The sequence below is a fragment of the Bacillus rossius genome, chromosome 10 (assembly GCF_032445375.1).
Source record: "Bacillus rossius redtenbacheri isolate Brsri chromosome 10, Brsri_v3, whole genome shotgun sequence".
Lineage (NCBI taxonomy): Eukaryota > Metazoa > Arthropoda > Insecta > Phasmatodea > Bacillidae > Bacillus > Bacillus rossius.
Genome location: NC_086337.1, coordinates 59209050 through 59231463, shown reverse-complemented (window position 1 = coordinate 59231463; position 22414 = coordinate 59209050). Strand labels below are relative to the sequence as shown.

The 22414-nt window shown below is 42.2% G+C and overlaps 1 protein-coding gene across 1 annotated transcript in view; it reads left to right on the top strand.

Annotated features, from left to right (window-relative positions):
* Positions 1-2718: 2718 nt before the first annotated feature.
* Positions 2719-22414, top strand: part of LOC134536281 (uncharacterized) — a 67189-nt gene continuing 47493 nt past the window's right edge. The window contains exon 1 of the mRNA XM_063376019.1: positions 2719-2821. Within this exon, the coding sequence (XP_063232089.1) occupies positions 2782-2821 (40 nt within the window). The 5' untranslated portion in view covers positions 2719-2781. The remainder of the gene's footprint in view (positions 2822-22414) is intronic.

Here is a 22414-nt window from a genome sequence, read left to right as displayed (position 1 = left end):
AAGTTCCATTTAGTCATTAAAAAAATGAAAATTGCGAGAAAAAAAATTGTTATTGGCAGTTTTTAATCTACTACATATCAACTTTAAATTTTCACATAATCGTAATTGACTTCCAAGAACTTTTCGCAACGTTGCAACAATTTCTTTAACACCTCTGCAAAGAAGTTCGCCGCATTCATTCATTATTCCTACGTGCAAGTCTAGCACCAGCAATAGGCCTACTGTGATGCGTATCCTCTAAATCGGCTAAAGTTTATACTGGCCACAGAATAAGCACACATCCAACGAAAAAAATCTCAGATTTCAAGTTGAAAAATACGGTTTTTGCTTATGTAGGCATTGACTACTAGATAAAGAAAACATCTCGTCATATAATATTCTACTAAGTAGCCTACTATAACAATAATTTGGTGTGAGTAAATACAAAAAAGTGTGTATATGAAGTCGTGAAGTTCTTCTACTAGTTGTCTGACCAAAACAGTACTGCGCTGATAAACTTAAAGATCACTGGTTGTCTAATCAGAGTGCATCTCTCGGCCATATCTCCCACATCCAGTCCCTGACACGGGTCGTGACTCAGTCAGAGAAAATGAAAAAAGCCTTCTCAGGTGCAGATCTCGAGCGGTTGTCTGTTTGAGTAATGAAGCTGGCAGAGCAAGTGCATCTCTGGGCAATATCCGCACGCAGCTGGGAGGAGAAACATTCTTGCTGGTCTCTCGCGGCCGAGAATCCTATTACCTTTTAAATTAAATTCCTCGAATAATTTAAGAGCCATGTAATCTAGATTAAAGTTGAGGAAAATTCATCATCTTTGGCTTAGTGACGAAGCACCTCTCGTCCAACACAAACACTGTAGGACTGCATTACTGTAGCACTGTAGCACTGTAGTACTGTACATAGTACTGTAGCACTGTAGAAGTGTAGCACTGTAGGACTGTAGATTTATAGTACTGTAACAATTTAACCACTCATATTTAGTTTTTTATAAATTTGTTTAGATTACTCATATTCAATATTAGAATTTTTTAGATATAAAGAATAAAATAAACTTAGAGTTAAGAAAAAAACAAAAAAAAACTTTAATCGTTGAATGAACTAAAAATTAAAACAATAATATTTAAGTTTAAGTTTTTTTGTCCAAAGCCAAATAATGCATCATAACTCTGTACAACTAAAAGCGTGGGGTGCTCCTTTTTTTTTCATTTTCGTAATGACCATATCCTAAAATTTTCGTATTGACTGTATCCTAAAATTAGTGATAGAAAATTTAAGGCAAATGATATAAAAAAAAAACACTTTTATTTTTAGTTATACAGAGTTGTGGTGCATTCTTTGGCTTTTAGACAAAAACTGAAATTTAAATTTTCTTTTTTAATTTTTAGTTCATTCAACGAAAATTGCGTTTTTCTTCTTAAACTTTAAGTTTATTTCGTTCTTTTTATTTATCAATATCTATAACCAGACACAATCTGTAAATCTTGAGTATATTTTAAATAAAACGTATTCCACTGCTACTCTACGCATAGCATTGTTGGACTATTTAGGTATGTATGTACGAAAGTTTTTCGTAACAAGATGCTCCTAAAACCAATGTAGCTCCTACTTACTCGTGTGGTTGGTAGAATTGTAGATGTAGTTTATTTTCATACAAATTGCAGACGTCTAAATAGTAAAGCAACCGTATTGACCCAGGTAGTTTTGACATTACACCTACTAATCGTACGAAGACAACATAGAAAAAACCTGCATGCATTAATACATTTTTTTAATGTTTAAAAGGCAGTAAAATCTGACATCTCTTTGTGAGACACAGCTGCAGCCGTGCATAATGCGACCAGTCTGAGCCACTGGCTTCCGTTCAAGGTCACTGTTTTATTTCTTCGTTCCACAAAGTTGAACTTGTAGATGTTTTGAGCGACTCAAATTCGACAAAATTAAAATTATAAACAGCGCATACGTTTTGCACAATTAGCTGTCAAAGATGAATTTTTGACATTTTTATGCAGTACGGATAAGGAGAACAAAATGGAATAATAACCGAATATTTTTTTTGCGTTAACAGAAAATGCTGATGGCTGCTGCCTGGTATGGTATAAAATTCTTTCATAAAATTTTATTTAACTTATTTAGCCTTTTAAAGTCATAAAAAAATCTGATTTATAAAGGCCCGGTAAAATTAAAAATATATATAAATTTGAAAAAAAAATAAGTTTATTACATAGCTGCTAGTAAAATTGACTTTAAACCTAAAAAGTCCCAGTTTTATATTCTATTTTATTTTCTGAGCAAAAAAAAAACACATTTAAAAATCCACTTTGGCAGCTAATTATGCAAAATGTATGCGATATAATACTATATATATATATATATATATATATAATTTTTGACAGTTTAGCCACTTAAAAAGTTGTCATTTTTCATTTACGTTGAACACGGTTGGTGTTAAACGTAAATGTAAAATAATGAATGACCTGTAACGGGACACAGCTAGGCCGGCTCTCGGCTGAACTGGCAGACCTACCCCCTCCCCCTCCTCGTCAAGTCATCACACGTCGCATTTAATTCCGCAATAATCCAATCCCCGAGGAGTTGAGCAGGTCGCGACTGGCAACAAGCGCCGTGGAGGGGTGGTGGGGGTGGCGAGGAGGAGTGGGGATGGAGGGGCGGGAGACGCTGTACCGGCGGCGCGCCTGCTGTCAGACCAGGCAGTCGCGCGCCAGACTCCGCGGGGAACGGGTCGTGTTAGAGCAACAGGACCAGTCACGTGGCCAGCAGGAAGCCATGCAGGTGTCCCCGGCCACTGCCCCCAGACTGTCCACAGGTACGTGGCCCATTGCCGCAGGTGTTTCTATTTCTGAACCGTCATTTGACCGCACTTGTATTCCCTGTGACTGTCCGGAGAAGTCATTACTCATTAGCCTTATTTCGCCGAAACCACGCAGCAAGGGCGATAAAGTGTGGCGACTCAACGCTATAACTGACGCTCTTATTTTCTTTGGAAATTCGGTAACTGCGCGGGTTTTAGAGGCAACTTCCTAACAGCTCAATACATAAATATATTGTATGTATTGTACAAAAAATAATACTGTAAACAATTTAGCCAACAAAGTGTTAAAATTTAAATGTGTACTCATTTCACTGAGAATTCTTAAGTCGAAGTTTTTACTGATAAGATGCAACATTCTCTTCGAACGCATTTTCTTGGACGATAAACTGTTATTACACATTAACACGTGTTTCGTGTTTAATAAACGTACGAATATTTAGTTTTAGGAGCCATGCTTATTTCATAACTACCAAAAGAATTTAACATTGGCAATAATTATTTCAAAATATAATATTTTGCCGTTGTACTCAATATGCAACTCCGCTGAAACACAATTCCATCAATTCTGAACTAATAATGTTAGTAAAAATACTTTTTTATTAATATTATTATTTTTAAGTAATTTATATGTTTTCCTTAGAGATAAAAACAAATTTTGATGTTGACACTTCTCAACCGCGTAGTTTTTTAGTGGCCATATTCTGCCTTACAGCTGCGACCTCTGACCGAGCCACTCAGGACGCGTTTATCTCCGCACTGGGTGGCTGTGATTGGTGGCTGGCAGTAGACATGTGTCTGAAATAAACCCAGCCAACCACGAAACACAGACAATACTGCAAAGTTTTAAATCGCAGCTGGTATATCGAGTAATGCATGGCCTTACGCAGGGGCGTAAATCCCAGTGGTAGGGGAGAGTAACACCACCCCCCCCCCCAACCCGGGATCAAAATGCCCCTCGCTGTGGGGGCCCACTTGAACTTGCGAAATCACAACTGTTAAACGGGAATTATAAATGTTATTCCAACCTTTCCCACCTCCTCCTACTCACAAAATACATCAGATTTTCGCCCCTGGCCTTTCACTTTTCTTAGGAATGGACGGTACAAGCCAGGTGATGTGTGTGTTTTCCTGTGTGTGAGTGGATAAGCTTTGGCTTGGAAGTTCATGCCGCATCATGTTGAAAGAAATCATCTTCGATGTTTTAAGTTGACATTGAATACCTTACAACTTTATTATGTTTTGCAGCTTTAGTTGATTCTCGTTCGAATTCGCCACATTCTTCGAAGCCTTGCTTATTCAATTAAGACCCACTTTAATTTTCCTCCTGTCGTACTGCAGCTTGAAGTAATATTCCAGCGGGCATTGTGGCTTGGATGATAGATATGTGCCGATCAAGGTGGAAAACAAAAAGGCTCGATATTACGAGTAAAAGCGGGAAATGTTTGATATTCTACTAACAAAAATGGGACTGCGCCAGACCGTCAACGCGTTGGTACATTCGCAGTTTCATGAGCAGTGATTTTTCTTCAACAGTTCTATTTCTTGCGTGTTGCAGATAAGTGCAAGTGATATGCACGTGCAGTGGATTCCAAATAGAACGAACGATTTTGGGGACACCGATTGACATCTTTCAGCCCAGTGTGTCTTGCTAGGACATGAAACAGTTAGTTTACGGTGGCCATGAAATCAACCGTCTCAACAAACAGGTGGTAAACACGCCAGTTCGCTCGGTGTTTACAAAGTCGTCAAATTGAGTTTGTGTGGCTAGGTTTTTACCTCTCCGCAGTCCATTCTACAGATCAGATGGTTTGTCCTTATAAGAATATAAAAGTCCCTACTTTTATGCTGGGAGGCTTATCTAACGACGGCTATAAAACTATACTAAACTTATGGCACATTTTGAAACTCCACAAATGTCCACCTCTTACTGAGGATTATAACTCAGAAACCTTGGAGTTTCACCAACGGAGTGACAGGTCATTAACACACCTCCGTTTTCCAAATCTGACGGTAGAGGATAATCCTTGCTGTTTTTTTAATGTTTTCTTCTTTGTAATGTGTCAGTTCGTGAATTTGTAATTTAGTTTATTTCACATATAAAACAGTCGCCATTCACCTGTTTCACACTCATCCAAACACGCCAATGCTGTTAATATTAAATGCTGAAATGGCATAAATTTCGAAAAGAATTGTTTCAGAACAACTGGTGCTCAATAAATAATCTTCAAAATAAAATATTGTATACGTGTAACGTTTTATGAGAAACACTAAAACTGATTGAGATGAAGGTTTTTTTTTAAGAAAACATGTGCTCGCGTTTAAACTAACTACTTTCATTTCATTGTAAAATTTATTCTTCAACCGTGTGATATAACGTGCAGATCGCTTGAAAAAGAGATATTGCATCAAAAATCAACATGCAGCTATCACGCACATTCTTATCTGAATAACAAAAAATTTAACTGATAAAGTTTTGTGACCATTTCAAGCATTCGATATGTTTGATTGGATGAGTTTCTTCAGGGCCTCCGAGAGTATTTGGGGGGGTGGGGATGTTTTTCCACAGGCCCGTTAGCCTAAGGGGCCCGGATGGGATGTAGAAAATAGTTTTTTCTTTAAAAAAAGCCCATCCTCCGGCTAGTAAAACTTCTTGTACTGTTTTACTTGTTGGTCTTCTGTGTTTCTAAAACACCTGCCGAACACCAATAACTAGGGATAGGAAAAATTCGCGGGTTCAATGACCTGCAGGATGAACTCCATAGTTCTACGTACACTCGGTCAAATGTCACCCACCCATTGGCTGCCGTCTTGTGAGACGTCCCAGCGTAGCAGCCTGTGATTCGATAAAGCTTTGGTCGGGCGTTTCTAATTGGCCCAGAGTCATCCAGGTGAGTTGTGAGCCAATAGCAGAGGCAGCACTGAGGTGTAACTATTTGTATTTTAGCCTGTCGCGAATTGAACCCGCGAATTTTTCCTATCCCTACCAATAACCAGAGACCCGAAAATTTCGCAGATTCGTCTGGCTTCAGAGTAGAATTTAAGGTAATAGGTGTGCTCAACCCATGTTCGCTTTCCCATTGGTTGATTTCTTAGCGAGAGCATGTTTGTCCTCGTTAATTGGCACTATCCGATTCGCTTACTTCTGTCCTAGATGGGCGTCGTTGACTCACGGTCGTAGAGGGGTGTGTCCTAATAACTGCGGTCCAATCATGAACACAGTGAGCGAGTGTGATGGTTTGCATTCTAACTTGCGACTATATGAATGCGCGATATTTCCGTGTCTCTACCAATAACCTTACCGAGCGGCACTAACATCGTTCAGTTCACGAAAGTGTTTGCGGATTGTGGCAGAAACAAAAATGACAAGTAAGAGCACAAATTGGTGCTAAAGTCAAATTGGTAAATGTCTTCTGATCTTGAAAACCTTTAAAAAGAATGGTAACTAAAATGAACAACGTGTTGTTCGCGAAGTCCCGCTAAGATGCCCGAAAATCTTACAAGTCTTACAAAAAGCCTGAAATCAACCCATGTTTCTAATACTTATAGTTTAATGCAATTTGAAAATATTCCACCATTTTTAACATGCTGCGGAGACTAAAATCTAGAACAATTTAATTTTACTTTTAATTTGTGCTTGCTTCTATTTTTAGTAAGACTTTTTTTATGTTCCTGATGTTGGTACAATTTTCAAACTCACCAGCGTTTGGTGGTCTATTTTTATTCAGGAATATTTTTATTAGTAATTATAATATAATTGTAGAAGTGGATGATGTATTCGTCAAAATGGCACTATGTTGCTAATGGAAGTCGCGACTGCAGACGGAACTCGGTATCGCGACCCTCACGTAGTTTCTGCGGAGGTCCGACACTCGTCTGCAGCTTGCAACAGCGAAGACATGCGTGGCAACGCGACGCCATTTTGACGAGGACGAGTTCGGAGCTAGCGCTGTGGGTGGAAAAAACTGGCGTCCATCTTGCAGGTTGTTTTCCTTGCCAACTCTCATATTGCTATACGAGGATCTAATCAAGACTACAATTATTTGAGCAGACGGAAAATTAATTTGTAATAAATTGTAACAATTTTTGTTTACAGTACTTTCATTATTGTTTTTTTAATTTTTATGAAATTTTTAAATTGCTCGTGTTTACTACAAATTCCGTGGATATATTAGAGTGAAAAAATGTACAACAAACCATCAAGCAAAAAGACATGAAAGGTTGCCCAAGGGGAATAAAAAAAAGTACATACTGACAGTAAGTAAAATGCATTTTATTGGTTTTAGCGCACATTTCCAGCAAATCAAGAAAGACATCTAACATTTCCATACGAAATTACAAAGCAAAAGTACGCGTTTCACTTCGGTCGTCAGCTGGGCATCTTGGTTTTTTTTTTTGTACTGCCACGAGTCGAGACGTTTCCACACGGATGCCTGGAACGCCGTGTTTCACCACGCGGCCTTGAGGCCGACAATGGTAACCAGCCGGGGGGAATCGCGGTCACGTATGACTCGCGAAAGCACGACTCGGTACATTTTTTCCTGCGCGGTTACGTCGCATTGTTGCCCGGTGCCTGGTCACGTGGAGCTGATAGCCTCGTCATCGGCTGGAGCACCGCTGCTGTCCTGTGGCGGAGTGGCACACCCCCTTACCACGGGGAGTGGTGACATGCGACGACACTATCACAGCGAGCAAAATATACATACATGTCCTTTTAAATCTTAAAACTTCAGTGACTGGTCTAAATCATCAAGAAACATGTATTCATTGTGATCGTTAGTAATATGAATTGTGTTCATTAACTTTTTTCAAGTGTATTTATATAAGTGAGGTTATGCTCCCGTGTGTATAATTTATTTGCTTTATAAAGTTTAAAAGTGGTATTTAATACATGATTAAAATCAATAAATAAGGAAAAAAACTTTTAGCGTATTTTTTTTTCATTATTAATTACAATTTATCTCAAGTTTTTTAATAAATTAATTTATTTTATTCGCGTGTTTAATTTAACATCTAATACTGCATATTTATTTTTAAAAGAATATTTGATTGAATTCATACTTTTCTAACCGCATTTTAAATATCACTCCACGCCTGTTATCATTTTATTTTTATTCATTATTTGCATACAAAAAATAAGTTTTTTTTATTACGTCAAGTAAGTATTACTTCTCACGCACGTACATAAATAAGTACACGCAACCTTTTTTTTTGACAGGTGTGTACTTGATACTTAGTTCACTTAAAAGACTTCTTCTCACGCGCCATGTTGGTTTTCGTCAATTTTCACGTAATATTTATTTCTGAAATTTTAATACGATACCTTTCTTGTATTTGTTGTTCTCTCATCAATAGGTTCACCAGATATTCACTAAGTGTAATAAAATGGTTTTAAAAAATCGTGCAAGTGATAATAATTACAGACATTTGCGAAGTGGAAGAGCACATTTTGCAACTTGTTTCCGACCGACCGTTAGGCTGACAATCATATTGATACTTATGCTTATGAAAATATTTTTAAATATATTTAGTCCTATGTATAATAACCACCTTTATTTTAAAGTGAAAACAGAACGAATATCTAAAAAAATGTTACAATTAAATTATTTCCGTATGTCTTACAAGAAGTAAAAATTCTACTAAGGTTTTTTGTCATTTACATGCAAGTATAATCATCTGTAAAATAGGAAAATTGCTGTTTGCTATGCTAATTCTTGCATGAGAAAGAAAAACGTATTTTTTTTATGATCATGTACTAAGAAAGTAATAATTGTTTTATTACCGCGACTCCTCTATCTTGGTGTTAGAGGAGAAATAATTCCGCAATTGGCATCTTCTGTCATTAAAACGTAACCCGACTCCTCGTTTCCATTAACTCCTTCTTCGAGAGGCGGGAACAGCGGGACGAGATGAAGTCTCGAGTTGTGGGGCGGTCTGCGGGTCCAGACACAGCCTCCGTGCCGCGTCTCGGCTCTTCACGTCTCACTTGTCATCAGCTCAAGGTCGCGTCTGGCTCCTGGCACTTCGCTTCGACAAAAAGACTTCACATTCATCATGGTAAAACAAAGAAAAAAATACATCAGGTAATTACTTAGAAGATTTATTTTATCCAGTGTGATGAATACAGACAGTGAAAGATGCACAGTAAAATGCAAAAGGTAGTGTAGTAAAAAAAGCATTGAAAGAAGATCGGACTCTACGCACTATTAAAGATAATGTATCTTATTTTTAAGTGCTTCACCGAACACCTCTCTTCAAGATAATGGCCTTTTTTAAGTGCTTCAGCGAACAATCTCAGACTTTGGCAAAAATCTGTCTCTGGTTCATTGACGTCACAACATTCAGCTGTCAAAGTCTGTCAAGTATCTATCGAAAAGTGACACCTTATCTTGGACGGAGTGTATATAAGTTAAAAAAAATCATGTAAAATCAACAGTAAAAGGTATTTTGTAATTATATATTTTGCAGCTGATATCAGGATTTTAATGAAGCTATACTTTTGTTACACTGTTTTAGCGCAGAAGGTTTTTTTTTTAAATTACTCAAAACAATAATACCTGTGCATACTTATTATTTATATTGCTGATTATATGTTTATTACTATTCAAAATATGCATGCAAAAGACCCATTGCTGGGCAAATAGACTATAGGTGGACATTTGATTTTAACAAGATGTTGTTACAAGATGGTTAGCATAAAACATGGAGGTTCTTCTCAGATGGCAGATAACTCGCTCCCGGGGTCGATCCCTGATGCCGCCCAGATGTCCGCAAGAAGACATGACGGACGTTGCCGTCAGCAAGCGGGGTTTCTCGAGGTGCTCCTAATACCCCCACCAATACATTCCGTCATTGCGCCATCCGCACCACTTCGTCCCTCGCTGTTAACAAGTTGATACATATTACATTTCATTCCTCTCTTTTGATCTGAAGAAACGTTTTGAAAAGGCGTGGCTATTTTCAGACGTCACTAATCCTAACAGTGAGATGTTCCCGATAAAAAAAAATTATCGTCTCTAGCTTTTTGTCGCATGGGGTAAAGTTATCAGTTGGCCGTATGAGGTAAAACTAGTTGTGGGTCTCTAAGGTTAAAACAAGCTGTGGGTAGTATGGAGTAAAACTATTTGTGGGTCATGGAGGGTAAAACAAACTTGTGCTCGTATTGTGTAAAACTATTTGTGGGTCATGTAGGGTAAAATAAGCGTCGTGGTTACTACCAAATTTCTTTGCAGGATTAGTAGTAAGGTTCTCCTGCCAAATTTGTATTATTCCACCATATTACGAAGCTAAAATTTTTAAATCTAAATGAAAAATAAGTTATAGTCTTAAAAAATTTTAAAACAAGATTGGATTTTGTTGAAGATATATTTACTTCTTTAAGCACGTCATGAAAAAAATATTTAACTTAATTTTTACGATGCGGGCGCACCTTGTAACGAAATTTTCACAGGATGAAAAAAAGGGCAACATAAAAATAAAGAATATATATGTGTTTTAAATAAAATACTTTAGTGATTTTTATTGTATAATGATCCGTACACTAATTTTTTGTGAATTTTATTGATAGAAATTGAGTTTAATAACTTTTTCATGTGTATTTATATAAGTAAGGTTATGTTCCCGTATGCATTATTTATTTGCATTATAATTTATAACATTATTAACTAATTAATAATCAAACAATTAAAAGATCTAACTAAAAATCCAGCATATTTATTGATTTTCATTACTAATTAAAATATATCCAATAATTTACTAAATTAAATAAATAATTTTATACTTGTGTTAATATTAATATTGAATACTGAACATTTACATAAATTTATATATATATTTTTTTTAATTTTATACGTTACCAACCGTAATATTACTCCAGTCCTTTTATTATTTTATTTATGCAAATTTAAAGTTAGTTTTTTTTTACTACGCCAAGAAGGTATAACTTCTAGCGCGCATGAGTACGTGATGATTTGAAAATCCCTTCACAGGGCCAGTGTTGTGCCAGGCTCCGAGGAAACACTCGGGGAGGGGAGGGAAGGGGGGTTCTGGAGTGCATGACGTCACACGGCCCCTCTGCGGCTCGGCGCAGATACGCCCTTGTGGCCTGAGGCCATCTGGGGCCGTCGGGCGGGCCGCTGTCGTAGCTTCGTAACTTACAAACACACAACTTAGAAACACACAAGAAAGTATTTTCCAAGCTGTGTGTTTTTTAAGTTACGTGTTTCTAAGTTGTGGTAGTGCTAAGCAGTGGCGCAAATACTAAATTTCCAAAAGGGGGGGGGGGGGGCAATATACCTTTTTATAAAGAATCATCGATCCCCCCTATTGAAGCGGGGGGGGGGGGTTCGGGGGCTCTCCCCCGGGAAAATTTGTATTTCAAGGTGGAAAATGGTGGTATTTAAGCAGTTTTATTATCTAAAAATTGATTACACAGCACTTTCTTTGCCCCCGTTTGCCCCCACTTCAAGGTTTCAGAGGGGGGGGGGGGGCAAAATACCCTTGCCCCCCCCCCTGTTGTTGCGCCCCTGGTGCTAAGTAATGACGTTTATAAGTTGCTTTTTTTTTCGGCGTTGTGTGTTTCTAAGCTATGATCGTTCTAACGGTTCTATGTAACGTAGGGTTTGTTCAATAATGCCAAGATATGACTGTTCTAAGTTGTGACTTGCTAAGTTATGTGGGGATCCCCCCCGTCGTCGTCCGTGCACGAGTGACCCCTCCCCCCCACCCCCCCCCCCGGACCAATTCACAAGAGACTCGGAACATTGTGGGTTAAGGGGGGGGGGGGGGGTGAAGTAGGACGCGTCTCGCTCTAAACCAATAAACGACCCTCAAAAACTACAATTCGCCAATCGGGTGGGGGGGAGGGGACGACGACGAAGAATCGTTTTATGATCGAACTTCTCGTCTTGCGATGAGTAATATTATTGTTATCGTCCGTTCTTTACGGGGGTTGGTATGTTTGTGAGTTTATGTCCTTTGTTATCGCCGACGGGCCGTCGAACCCGCCGTGCGAGGGCGACTATCTCTGAGGCAGGTCTCCCCTCCACTGGGCGTGCACCCGCGCGACTGGTCACTGTAAATCAGTTATGTGCTCTGCTCAAACTGAGCCCATATTTATAATACTACATATTTGACAAAAAAAAATCCGAAACCAAGATGGCGACCCTCAGTTATATCTCCTTAGAAGTAAAATTGAAATTTAGCAGATAATTATCTTGATGAAATACAACAAGAAAATGTATTTCCGAAATTTTCATTCCAAATTTTTCCTTTACAAATAATATATATATATTTTTATACATATTTAGACAAATTGTTCTTTACACCATAAAGTTGTGACTGAATCTGCAGAACATACGAAGCTAATGTCAGGAATTGTACGTCACACTGGACGCTGAGACAAGCTGTAGTCTTTACAGAAAGTCAAAGACTCGTTATCCAAAGATGTTAACATGTATGAGAGCCTGCGGCTAAGTCTGGAGGCAAACATCGGTCCTAACATCGGTCCTAACATCGCGTGTTGTTTCCACGCCGAGAGAGACGCAAGTGTTCCATTCACACTCGAGCCACTCGGCGGGCCTTACGCCCGACTCCCGACTCCGAGGTCAACAGTCCATCCTCCAGCCGTGAGGCGTCGCCCGTCCACTGGCCGCTCGCGGGGCTGCGAGCCAATCACCGCGCGCGCGCGTCCCGTGCGGGCCATCTTGTGTTTGATAGCTCGAGCCAGGACGTTAAACCACTGAATCGTGAAATAAGGGCAGCTAGGTCTTCGGTACAAGGAACAACCATAAGGGCATGAAGCCTTTGCTCTTGCAACACAACTGGATCAAGCGACTCTTTGGTTGTCGGACCAGATGGCCACAACTCTTCTGGCTCTCGCAACCATGGTTGCCCTGACCACCACAATGGATGTGTGATTGACTGAGCGGGCAGCAAACCCCGGGAGGCGAGAAAGTATGATCCCTCATTAGACTGCAACAAGGTATGCCCGCGCTAGTGATTGTTCCCTTGTGATTGGCGGCCGTCTGCAAGAGAAGCCTACTTCCTAATTGACCGGACCATTCAGGACGCGTTTGCTTGTACGCTGGATGGCTGCTGGCAGTAGTCATGCACCAAAAAGCACACGGCTACTACAGTATTTTTAAACACACAGCTAGTCTCGAGGTATTTCCTCGTACAATACAATCCCCTGATCATAAAGCCTGTTTGGAGCAGCACGAACCAACTTGTGGCATTCGTTTCGCATAGTAATAAGGGAAAATAATTCTGAATAGCGCAAATGATTTCCCGTGAATGTGCGCGTTGTTTGCTTGATCCGCGGGGATTTAAATCTTGAAATCGCTCTAATTAGCTCCCACGAAGAACATTTCCAAGGACATAAACCTATACGCCCAAATAGCTTGCGGTGTTTTGTTTCCTCTGAATCAACTAATCCGGGGAGGGGGGAGGAAAACAGGCGGGGGTTCTGATATTCCCCGCAGCGATTCGAGCGCCACCTACACACCGGCTCTGACGTCACGCAATAAGGCTTTATTTAAGTGCGCTCTTTTCAAACAAGTGTTCGTTCCTCGTGTGATGGCTGGCGGAATAAATGGGCGAATAAATAATTCGGAGCGCTCTCTATCCCCCTTTCTGTTCAGCTGTCAGGAGGTGAAGGGTTGTTGGGCTGTTTCAGGAGCGCGCGCGTCTAATTTTATCCTCGGAGAGTTGGTACAGTGATCTGCGCTCGCTTTTTCTGTCTGTGCATAACTGTTTCCCCATCCTCCTTCTTTATCGCGTTCCTTTCTCGCCGTCTCTCTCTCGCCGGGTCAGAGACGCGTGCGTCACAGGCCTTCGGTTATCAAAACAGCTCTGCCGAGGCGTGCTCGCAGAGCAGAGACTCAGATAAAGAAGATCGGTGGAGAGGAGGATGTCAGAAACATTCCCACTTCCATTCCGCGAGTCTTTCTCTCTCGCTCTCTCTATTTCTCTCGCTCCCTCCGTGCCTTTGTTTGGCGCGCGGGCGCCTGAGTGTGACGACACGTCTCGACATGTTCTCGACATGTTCTCGACACGGGCGAGGGCGACCAGCTCCCCCCACTCCTCCGCTCTGGCCGGAGCCGCGACGCTCAGCAAGTGATCTCAAACGAGAGAGAACACGAAGCAGGTTATGTGGGTGCAGTATTGCCAGGTTCTTTGATCGCGCTCTGGGAAGCGAGATGTAGACATGATACACATTCATTACATCTAGTCGGCTAGCGCCTTGCTCGTGAAAGTGACGTTCACATCTGGAGAAACAGTTCCATCACCGTAAGCCGGAAAATGTTTGAATTTCAGCACTTAAAAAAAAATCGTGAAGAGGGACCTCAAAGCACTTTATTTTGTCGTGATTATTAATGTATTCACGACAAATTCTTCTTCTATTTTTTTTTTTTGCAAAATTGAAGTTGTAGATGACTTGGTAGCCGAATATTTTGTATTAATCCTTAATAATTAATTTTGCTGTATAATAATTATTATTGGAAGTATATATTGGGAAAAGATGCATGTTATGGGATTACAAAAAGAAATCGTTTGACTCCTCCTGCCGAGGTTATCCAGGTGTGTCGCTCGTGGGAAACATGGCGGATGTTGCGGTGGGCTGGTGGGTTCCTCGGATCTCCGCTGTTTGCTCCCGCCCGCGCATTCCGCCTGCGCTCCGTCCTGTCACCGCGCTGTGGAGCAGGCGTCAGGCCGGACAGTGCTGCTGGACCGGGCAGACCGGCGGAGTTGTAGGGCGTCGGTTCAAGGTCACAACAGTTTCAGATAAGCGCATTCGCGAGCACTGCTTTGTTGTTTTCTCTCTTGCAGCGCCACATACGCCAATTGGCGACTCCTAAACGTAAATCTTTATATATGTTCTGCAATTTGCTAATAGTTAGGGACCGGAAAAATTCGCGGATTCAATGACCTCTAGGATAGCCTCCATTATCCTCTGCACTTCTCAATTAAACACGCGTGTTCATTGGTTACTAAATTGTGAGTCGTCTCCACTGGGTAGCTTGTGATTCGACGCTTCTTTGGTTGATAGTCTCTCATTGGCCCAGAGAGCTCCGGTTAAACTGCGAGCCAATAGCAGAACCAGCAGAATTATACTCATGTTTGAATTTCAGCATATCACAAAATGAATCCGCGAATTTTTCCGGTCTCTACTAATAGTGAATCTGTAATTTCGGTTCAGCGTGAGTTTCGTTTAAAGGTTGATTGTGATCCCCTCCATGTGGTAAAAACATCCGCCGATGGTATACGAAGTTCGAGACGTCAGAGCTCTTTTTTTTTTTTTTTTTTTTTTTCGCTTGCCTCCACGTTCACCTGACATAACGCTATGCGATTTTTTTTCCTTTGGGGCTTTATAGAATATCGTGTTTACGTTCCACCGCTGATTTACCAGAGTTGGGGCACAATTGAAGAGGCCATTGCTTCCACTATACCGGACATGCTAACAACCTAACAAATTTGTTACAAGTTTAACCGTTGGAATTTCTTCACTTGTCTGAATTAATTAAATTATTTTTCATGATGATACGTGCTGGGGAGGGGTTGAGGTAACCTTCAAACACCCCCCCCCCCCCCGCCCAGGCCCCACCTGATGTCGAGCACCTGGGGTCCATCTCTGCGGGGCCTGGCTAGTAACTGTCACCCTCTGGTGTTGCCACACCCCCTCCCCCCACCCCGGGCCGTCCCGTGACTCCAGCCCTGTGAGAACCAACTCGGTACGATCTTTTTTCACAGACGAGAGAGCCAAACGCCCAATCGTGCATCTTCGGTTTTTTTTTTTTTTCATTGTAACTCATGATAACTAATGGAGGTCAATTAGGTTGGATTAGCTACATTATAAATACTTTAAAACATTGTGGGCGGTTGATTTGGTTAGGATAGCTACATTAAAGATACTGTGAAATCATGTAAACTGTTTCCTAGCGCTGGATAGCTACATATTAAAAAGTTATTTGCTAAGCAACCATAAAATGATTTTACAGTATTTTTAATGTAGCTATACTTATAACCAACCATCCACAATTTTTTAAAGTATTTATAATGTAGCTAACCTATCCTAATCGACCGCAAAATTTAATGCCACACCGGTTTATACAATGAGATAGAACGGAACGAGAACTTCGGGGAATTTCGGGTGTGCCTCTCTCGTCTGTGAAACGAATGCTTCCCGCCTGCGTCCGCGACCCCGAGGAACGATTGTCGATCTGTGCGCAGGGTCGATATCTCGATGAGTGTGGCGGTATCGACCAAACCCCGGCGCTAACGAAGCCCTCGAGAGAGCCCTGGGAAGCACTCGCTAATGGATTACCGCTCAGCCCCCTCTATTGGGGGGGGGGGGGACTTTTACAACAGTTCGGTTTTAAACATTTTCTCCCCAGTCTGAGTTTCTCACGTTATTTTTCTTCTGCGCCTATAACAAGCTTTTTTTTTCACCTCTACTGAGTGTCGAAAGTAAAGATAAAGGATTATACATTTCTGGTAATGAATTTTTTAAGTGTGTCAATACTAATAGAAAAATAAATATTAGTTCTTCTACAATCCTTGTCCCTACCCCTCCCTTCCTTCATGTAAGCAAAAATAAATAAACCTGTCTGACGAATCAGAATTTCAATTGAAGCCAAAGTGTGGTTTTAGTATTGTAACAAAAGGAAAGAAGGAAAAGAAGGTTATTTGGGATGTGAGATCTTAATAAGAAAATGTTTTGTTCGTTCAAAATATTCTTACCTTTTATCCAGATCAATGAAACTACACCGATAATATTGGCTGTTTACAGTGTTAAATACTAAGAATGAATAATCAGCAATGTGTTTTACCTAGCACTGCGCGACCTGTATAAATGGCTTTCTAGCAGCTCGACACACGAAACAGTCGAGTCAGCACATCCATGGCGCCTTGAGACGTTGTGTTGACGCTGGTGGTCATGACTACTCAAGTATCGCCGCGGGAAGACAACAGTGGCGACCTGACACATGAGCCGGCTTGGAAACGCGAACCGCAGTGGTTTGACATCGCCTTCCGCTGCGTGGAGGAGCGACAACACAACAACCAGACCCGATGCAACGAACTGGAAATGACTGCCGAGTTAGCTGGAAATGATATGACACGGACATTGCTATTAAATGTATTTGCGGTATTTGGACTACCCGTATCATCTCATTGGGATGACGCGTACATAATAGTCAGGGGCGTATATGTGTCTGCGAGGCGGGACTGGCTGGTGCTTCTAGCGCGGTGTCTCCTCTGGACTGGCGCGCAGTCTTCTCCCAGTGCATGGGACAACTGTGAGTTTCGAGTTGTAACCATGACTTTACATGGGAAAGAAATTAAGATAAAGGTGTGTTGCAGGGACCATTAGTGCTTTCAACAATCTGTACCGGATGTTTTACAAATAAATTTGATCCCCAAAATACGCGTCTTAGTCATTTTTCACTCTTCCTTTATTTGTATGATGTGACATGGCATATAAAAATGTGCGTAAAGTCAAGACCAGATTCATAATGGCAACAAGGAAGTGAAAAAATATTGACTAAACGCAAGTGTTATCCACAAAAGTTGTTATTCGTCTTGTTTCAAATGGAATTAATTATTGCGGTCATTAAGTTCACCGTCGAGGAGCTAAGGAAGTGAAGGTAAAATTAATTATAAATTACCCATGTATTTATTTTTATCGAAACCTGTTATTCAGAGAAAGTTTTAATGGACGGTGAAAACGTAGATAAGTCGACGATGTTCATTTTCAGTTTTATGTTAGAACTCCAAGTCGTTTTCTAAATTCACAGTAGTTATTTGTACCAATTTCCCTATTTAATTGTGAACAGTACTCAGAGAAGAACTTGTAATTAGTTTAATTCTCCTGAAGGAAAAATTTTAAGTTTGCAAATAACTTGTTAGAAGATTTTTTGCGCGGTGTATCTGATGAAACGATTTTCTGGCACACTTAAAAAGTTACAATTAAAATGATTGAATTCGTCAAGCAAATATATATTTTTATTTTCTTAACTTATAAGGGTTAGCATAATTATTGAAAAAATCCCTTGTCCTGGAATATTTGCTTAACTAACTGAAACTTTATAAATTATTAATAGCAAACCAATAAACTAAATAAGCGTTTAATTCAGCACACACACACACTCACACACACACATAAAAAAAATATATATATATCATAGACGATATAAAGCGTAAGATCAATTTATTTTCATTACAAGAACGTTTGTCAAAATATTTCTTTCAAAAAAGAATCATGGTTAATGATAAATGTTAAAGTATTCTATAAACATAGATCTCGTTTTATTGTGTTTACGACTGTCATTATAACTATAGTTTAAACGTTTTTGACAAAATCAAAATATGATGTGGTAAAATTAATTGTGCTCTTAGACTGTCCTGTTAAAGATAACTTACTATGCCTGACTCCCTAAACCGAAGCTACACTGTAACAATTGTTTTCGATAATGTTTCTAAAATTGGGAATACAAATGTGTTAAATTTTTCTATAAGTTCAACTTTTTCGCAAACAAATATAGGAGATATATCATGAATTTATCGGGAACACCTGTACTACTTTCTTATAACACCCATAGGTCTATATTTTTATGATAAATGCCGTGTAGAAGATCCTGGTTGTACTAGATTGGCTCCCACAGTTTAATATCAGTAGATTCTGTGAAACCAACGACATCCTTAGACGTGAATGAACAGTTACATCATGCCAGCATTTCTCCGACTTCGAGTTTTCTATCTTTAAGATCTCGGAACAGATACAGCTTGAGGCTATGAATCGACGCAGATAAAACACGCTGGCCGTAGATATATTTACAATAAATTAACGAAGCCCCGCCATAAAGAACTTAACTACTTCCGGAACAGAGACAAACTACCTAATGATTTAATGGGGTGCCTGTATAAGTTCACATAAAAAAAGAATCGAATAAATTAACTGTGGTATGACAGATTAAAAGTGCGTATCTTCTGCTAGCCAAAGAAAAAAGAATTAAGAAAAAAATATTCTCGTATTTTAATTCAAAAAGAACAAACATATAAAAAAACTGTACAATAAAAAAAGCATGGGTAGTACCATACCAAATTCAAATTTTGAGCCACACGTTTGTTAAAAACCATATAAAAATTTAGAAAAAAGCGTTCAAATGTCGGTAAAATTACATGGTTTGTACTAAAAACCATTGATTTGTTAGTTTCAAGCGAATTTTTAACTCTTATCGTTTAGGTACGGTTAGTTAAAATTTTCCAATTGGAGCAAGATAGGTGTATGAAATTGCGGAACTTTTTTTTTCGAGACTTTACAATAACAAATATTATCATGAATACGAATGCATTTTAATGAGCATGCATTACGGAAATCTCCGTTATATATCTGCAGTAATTTAGCGTTTCATAACGAAATTTACTTGAAATGGAGTTAAGAAAATGTCAAAGAAGTAATGAAAAAAATCGTATTGATCTAAATTTCGGGAATTTGCTGAGAAGTGTTGTTCTATGGAGTGCTGTTTCGGCTCGTTCTCACAAGCCGAGTTAGTTATTTCATTCTACCCTTAAGTAAGACATTTCCTGTGAATTCATCACATTCGGTCACAAGTTTTCTCACCAGATACTTACTTTACGAGCTGTGAAAGGTCACGCGATGATTATAGTTATGGATACTTGCATGACGTCCTATCGCTATTAGATAATACTTAGTAAATATCTATTTAGAAAATTTGAGGCAAAACATAATATGCATGTTCAATAGGAAAAGTCATTAAAAGGATGGCTATGACAATAGAATGAAATGTCCAAGTCGGTGCGTGAGCGCGCCTTCAGTGAGAGTAACGGAACGAGGCCGTGCGAAGTGTGGCGAGTCCTCGTTCATGAGGCCTGCGGTTCCTCGAGTCGAGTGCGTTTCGGTGTTCGAGCGCAGCCGCAGAGCGGACCAAGTGCCTGCGCAGAGGCAGAGTGGCTCAACAGACGTCTTGCTCGCGATCCGGGCTCGCTTGGTGCTGACTGCTGAGGCCAGTCTGAGTCCCAATGAGCCGTCCATCAGCACAGACCGTCACGATTCTCGTGGTAGGCTATGTTACCCCTGCGCTACTTCTGCCATTGGTTCACTGTTTGTGTCTTGGACTCTGGGCCAATGAGAAACCCTCGTCCACAGCAGTACCGAATCACAGGCTACCTAGTTCAGACCTCTAACAAGCCTGCAGGTGTGTACAGGACTGTGGCGTCTGTGCTGTAGGTTCTTGTCCTCTTACGGCGACATTCGCGGGTTCGTTTCGCAATAGGTTGAAAAATTCAAACAATTTTGCTTCCGCGCTGTTCCTTCAATTGGCCCACAGTTCGTCGACACTGCACAGAGGACTGCAGCCCAATGAGAACCCAGCAGCCCGACTCGGACGTCTCACAAGTCAGCAGCCAATGAACAGCCGACTTTTACCCGAGCATGTAGAGGACCACCCACGAGATTTTTTCATGGCACTATACATGGATGGAGACAGTATTCTGCGAAATACGGGTCAAGATGTTTGTCACATTACAGTGACTGACTCCTTCCAACACTTCTGGTTGGTACAGGAATTCAAAAATATTGCAGTTATTGCCGACGGAATGGCAGCGCTGGCTTGGTGACCACCACGAAGAGCCAGTCCAGAGGAGTGGACACGGGAGCGGTGTCCGTGAAGCGGACGGAATGGCAGCGCTGGCTTGGTGACCACCACAAAGAGCCAGTCCAGAGGAGTGGACACGGGAGCGGTGTCCGTGAAGCGGACGGAATGGCAGCGCTGGCTTGGTGACCACCACAAAGAGCCAGTCCAGAGGAGTGGACACGGGAGCGGTGTCCGTGAAGCGGACGGAGTGGCAGCGCTGGCTTGGTGACCACCACAAAGAGCCAGTCCAGAGGAGTGGACACGGGAGCGGTGTCCGTGAAGCGGACGGAATGGCAGCGCTGGCTTGGTGACCACCACGAAGAGCCAGTCCAGAGGAGTGGACACGGGAGCGGTGTCCGTGAAGCGGACGGAATGGCAGCGCTGGCTTGGTGACCACCACGAAGAGCCAGTCCAGAGGAGTGGACACGGGAGCGGTGTCCGTGAAGCGGACGGAGTGGCAGCGCTGGCTTGGTGACCACCACAAAGAGCCAGTCCAGAGGAGTGGACACGGGAGCGGTGTCCGTGAAGCGGACGGAATGGCAGCGCTGGCTTGGTGACCACCACAAAGAGCCAGTCCAGAGGAGTGGACACGGGAGCGGTGTCCGTGAAGCGGACGGAGTGGCAGCGCTGGCTTGGTGACCACCACAAAGAACCAGTCCAGAGGAGTGGACACGGGAGCGGTGTCCGTGAAGCGGACGGAATGGCAGCGCTGGCTTGGTGACCACCACAAAGAGCCAGTCCAGAGGAGTGGACACGGGAGCGGTGTCCGTGAAGCGGACGGAATGGCAGCGCTGGCTTGGTGACCACCACAAAGAGCCAGTCCAGAGGAGTGGACACGGGAGCGGTGTCCGTGAAGCGGACGGAATGGCAGCGCTGGCTTGGTGACCACCACAAAGAGCCAGTCCAGAGGAGTGGACACGGGAGCGGTGTCCGTGAAGCGGACGGAATGGCAGCGCTGGCTTGGTGACCACCACAAAGAGCCAGTCCAGAGGAGTGGACACGGGAGCGGTGTCCGTGAAGCGGACGGAGTGGCAGCGCTGGCTTGGTGACCACCACAAAGAGCCAGTCCAGAGGAGTGGACACGGGAGCGGTGTCCGTGAAGCGGACGGAATGGCAGCGCTGGCTTGGTGACCACCACAAAGAGCCAGTCCAGAGGAGTGGACACGGGAGCGGTGTCCGTGAAGCGGACGGAATGGCAGCGCTGGCTTGGTGACCACCACAAAGAGCCAGTCCAGAGGAGTGGACACGGGAGCGTCGTCCGTGAAGCGGACGGAGTGGCAGCGCTGGCTTGGTGACCACCACAAAGAGCCAGTCCAGAGGAGTGGACACGGGAGCGGTGTCCGTGAAGCGGACGGAATGGCAGCGCTGGCTTGGTGACCACCACAAAGAGCCAGTCCAGAGGAGTGGACACGGGAGCGGTGTCCGTGAAGCGGACGGAATGGCAGCGCTGGCTTGGTGACCACCACAAAGAGCCAGTCCAGAGGAGTGGACACGGGAGCGGTGTCCGTGAAGCGGACGGAATGGCAGCGCTGGCTTGGTGACCACCACAAAGAGCCAGTCCAGAGGAGTGGACACGGGAGCGGTGTCCGTGAAGCGGACGGAGTGGCAGCGCTGGCTTGGTGACCACCACAAAGAGCCAGTCCAGAGGAGTGGACACGGGAGCGGTGTCCGTGAAGCGGACGGAATGGCAGCGCTGGCTTGGTGACCACCACAAAGAGCCAGTCCAGAGGAGTGGACACGGGAGCGGTGTCCGTGAAGCGGACGGAATGGCAGCGCTGGCTTGGTGACCACCACAAAGAGCCAGTCCAGAGGAGTGGACACGGGAGCGGTGTCCGTGAAGCGGACGGAATGGCAGCGCTGGCTTGGTGACCACCACAAAGAGCCAGTCCAGAGGAGTGGACACGGGAGCGGTGTCCGTGAAGCGGACGGAGTGGCA